Source organism: Gobio gobio (assembly GCF_949357685.1).
Source record: "Gobio gobio genome assembly, chromosome: 4".
Taxonomy (NCBI): Eukaryota; Metazoa; Chordata; class Actinopteri; order Cypriniformes; family Gobionidae; genus Gobio; species Gobio gobio.
The window spans coordinates 1,222,826-1,226,761 of NC_137100.1; the positions used below are offsets into that span (position 1 = coordinate 1,222,826).

A 3,936-nucleotide genomic window follows, 5' to 3' on the forward strand; every position below is an offset into this window, starting at 1 on the left:
AACAGATCTTTCCATACATATTTTCTTGTATACAAAGTATTAATTAGAGATGTTTATGAAACTTCCCACATAATTAGCTAATAATTGCTCTTAGGAAGTTTCATACATCTCTAATTAATACTTTACATACAAGACAACATGAATGGAAAGATCTGTTATATGTGTAATTCAATTCTGTCTGATGTTAAACGTGTGTTTTCTCTTTGAAAGTTAATATAATAACATAAAAATGAACACCACAAGATGTCGCCGCGGTGACGTCAGAGGGATGATCTGTATCTCTGTTGCGCATGCGCAGCGTCAGTTTCGCTTCTCCTCAGACAGAAACACACACATAGCCGTGACTGACAGCGGGATTAAACCCCTCGGACACCTCCAGGTGTGTGTGTGTGTGTGTGTGTGTTTGTATGTATGTGTGTTTTCGCGCTGTATTCTCCTCAGAGAAACGCGTGAGATGTCTCCACTTTATTAGCATTAAGCTGTGAACGAGCGGTGAAGCGACGCTAGCGATGCTCGCGACGCTCAATGAATGGACAGGATTCATATACACACGATATTAACGAGTATTTCAGTCAAAAGTCTGTGTTTTCTATCTCTCTGGTCCATCTTTAGCAAGTGTCAGTGTGTTGCGGTAGTGTTTTAGTGGTAAATACGCTAGTTTAGCTGTAGCTGCTAACGCACACCGAGTTTACAGTGAGTTTGTTTTTATCTTTACAGTTTGTGTGGGATTATATTTATATCTTCTTTTTTCTTGTGTAAGAATTAAATCAATTATTCACAATAAATCTAACTAAACGAAATACAGTACTTTTATATGATTAGGTTATATTAAATCATTGCAGGGACATTTACATTTATTAATATAGCATTAGCATAGCATCACTTTTAAACTAAGGCAAAAGTTTAGAGGAAAAAGTGTAAAAATATACAAATAATTAACAAAAATTAGGATTTAAATAAATAAGTAATTTATCTATATATAACTATATGTAATATAAAAATTAAAATTTATTTAAATAAAAATAAATGAGTAATTAAATAAGATTTACATAAATGAGTAATTAAATATAAAGTTATTAATAATTTTAAATGACTAAAATGAATAAATATGAATAATTAAAATAAGGTTCAAATAAATAAATGAGTAATTAAACACACACACACACACACACACACACACATATATATATATATATATATATATATATATATATATATATATATATATATATATATATATATAAATAACTTATAAAATAATATTAAAGTAAATAAATAAATGGGTAATTAAACAAATATATGGCAGAGGAAAAAGTGTAAAAATATAATAATTAACAAAAATTAAGATTAAAATAAATAAATGAGTAATATATATATATATAAAAAATACAAAGTATAAAATATATATAAATATAAATGTATACATTTATTTATATAAAAATAAATTAGTAATTATATATATATATATATATATATATATATATATATATATATATATATATATATATATATATATTTATTTATTTAAAACTTATAAAATAATATTAAAATAAATGGGTAATTAAACAAATATATGGCAAGGTGTCAATTATATATAAATATAAAATATACATTTATATATATCAAAATAAGTAACTAATAAAATAATATTTAAATAACTTAAAATGAATAACTAATCAAAATAAGGTGTGTGTGTGTGTGTGTGTGTGTGTGTGTGTGTGTGTGTGTGTGTGTGTGTGTGTGTGTGTGTGTGTGTGTGTGTGTGTGTGTGTGTGTGTGTGTGTGTGTGTGTGTGTGTGTGTGTGTGTGTGTGTGTGTGTGTGTGTGTGTGTGTGTGTGTGTGTGTGTGTGTGTGTGTGTGTGTGTGTGTGTGTGTGTGTGTGTGTGTGTGTGTGTAAAGATACATAATAAATATAAAAATAAATAATTTAATATTTATTAAGTTAAATAAATAAATGGGTAATTAGACATACATATATATGGCAAGGTGTCAATTTGCCATAAATATTACATAAATACAAAATAATAAATAATTTATAACATACTGTTCAAGTAAATATATAAATGAGTAAATCAATTGAAAGTTGCTTTGGATAAAAGTGTTTGCTAATTTATTTTATTAAGTAGAAAGTGCCGTAATAAAACTTAACAGAAACTAAATATTTTGATATTTGAATCATATGATATTATATAAGAATCTAGACGACCCAGCAGCGATGATATGAAGTGATGAAGCGATGATATGAAGCGATGAAGTGATGAAGCCATGACTCTGACTCTCTCTGTTCCTGCTTAGGGAGAAGAAATGTCCCGTAAATCCAGCATGAGCGCTAAAGCCACGTCCTCTCTGAAGGCCAGAGGACTGAAGGACATCAGGATCGATGAAGAGGTCAAGATCTCCGTCAACATCGCTCTGGAGCGCTTCCAGTACAGCGACGACACAGGTTTGAGCATCATCTGCTTTAGACCAGCTTTAACTCTCATAGAGCTCCATAACGGGGGGGCAGAATAACGAAAGCTGTGTGTGGAGATGCCTTGTAACTGAGAGGAAGCAAGCAGAAGAGGGCCCAGGACAGAGCCCTGAGGAACACCTGCGGTCGCTGTGATGTTTTTAGGGCCCTTAGGGACATCGACAACCGGTTCCATGTTTCCCAGAACTAGGGTTGGGAATCGTGAGAAATTTTCCGGTTCCGGTTCCGGTTCCGGTTCCGCCTAACGATTCCGGTTCCAATTCCGGCTCCATTAAAATTATTAAACAAATAGTGGGAAAGGAAAAAGGCACAATACGCAACTCAAACAATCCATTTTGTGTTTATTACTTGCTCTAAAATTTATTTACAGGTTGGCAATGTCAAAAAAGTCCTGAACTGTACATATATTACAGTATTAATTAAGCCATTCTTGCAACACATTGTTTTTCAAATGAACACCTCTGAAATTGTCTTATTACATTTTATCTCTCTGTCTCTAATAAATATAATTTATAACTTGGTTTTATTCAGTTATATTTATTAATTAGTTGTATATTAATTTAATAGTAATTCAGTTATTCAGTGAACTTGTAAATAATAAATTGCAATTCAGCATTACAAAGGTAATTGTGCCTAAACCACTAAACCGCTTACCTAAACCATGGTGACTCAACGGTTGACAAATATATATATATAGGCCTTACACTATAAATCTGGTATAAGCCCTGAGGCACTCTCTGCTGTAGCAAATGTTTTGTCAAATTGCTAGTGCAGCCTCCTTTGCATGTTATTAACTTTTCACGTGTTACATTTTGCTTCATTATCATTCATTCTTTGGAAATGAATCCATTGTGACTTTCTCTTCGCCATGCTGGTGGTTAAGGAGAAAATATCTGACGCAAAACCGTAAATGTGTAGCGCGAGGGCTTTCAGGCTGAACTGCGTTGCACTCCTGGAAGCGGCAGGCAACGTAATTAATATTCATGATGAGGTGAGCCAGGGTTGCCAGGTTTTCACAACAAAACCCGCACAATTGCACAATCGCTTCAACCCGCGGACATGAAACACAGCCCGCGGCAACAGTGGAAAACGAGAAAGCGGGAAAACCACGGACTTGGCAACACTGGCTGTCACTCGGATACGCTACCAGCGTTTCGCACACACATTGCACCAGAACCGTTTTCGGAACCGAAACTTAGGAATTTCGCGCGGTTCTGGTATTTTTCTGCATAAGAACCGGTTCTCGGTTCCCAACCCTACCCAGAACCAGTGATTCGATAAGAAACACACATTCCCATTCCGCTTATCGGTTCCTGTGTGTGCATGTCAATGTGATTGTAAACCATTCACTTTTATGACGGATGGATTCACTTTTATAATAATAATAATACATTTATTTTATATATTATAAAAGTAGCTTTCTCAAAGCGCTTTACAAGCATACATAACAGAGAAAAACAACACA

At 33.3% G+C, this 3,936-nt stretch overlaps 1 protein-coding gene across 2 annotated transcripts in view; it reads left to right on the top strand.

The window, feature by feature from the left end:
• The first annotated feature begins 311 nt into the window (after nucleotides 1-311).
• Nucleotides 312-3,936, top strand: part of ythdc2 (YTH domain containing 2) — a 76,991-nt gene continuing 73,366 nt past the window's right edge. Inside the window, exons 1-2 of one of the 2 annotated variants that reach the window (XM_079814035.1) lie at nucleotides 312-379; nucleotides 2,297-2,444. In XM_079814035.1, the coding sequence (XP_079670161.1) occupies nucleotides 2,306-2,444 (139 nt within the window). In that variant the 5' untranslated portion in view covers nucleotides 312-379; nucleotides 2,297-2,305. Of the gene's footprint in view, nucleotides 380-587; nucleotides 694-2,296; nucleotides 2,445-3,936 lie in introns of those variants that run through there. The other variant, XM_079814036.1, reaches the window with a different exon arrangement.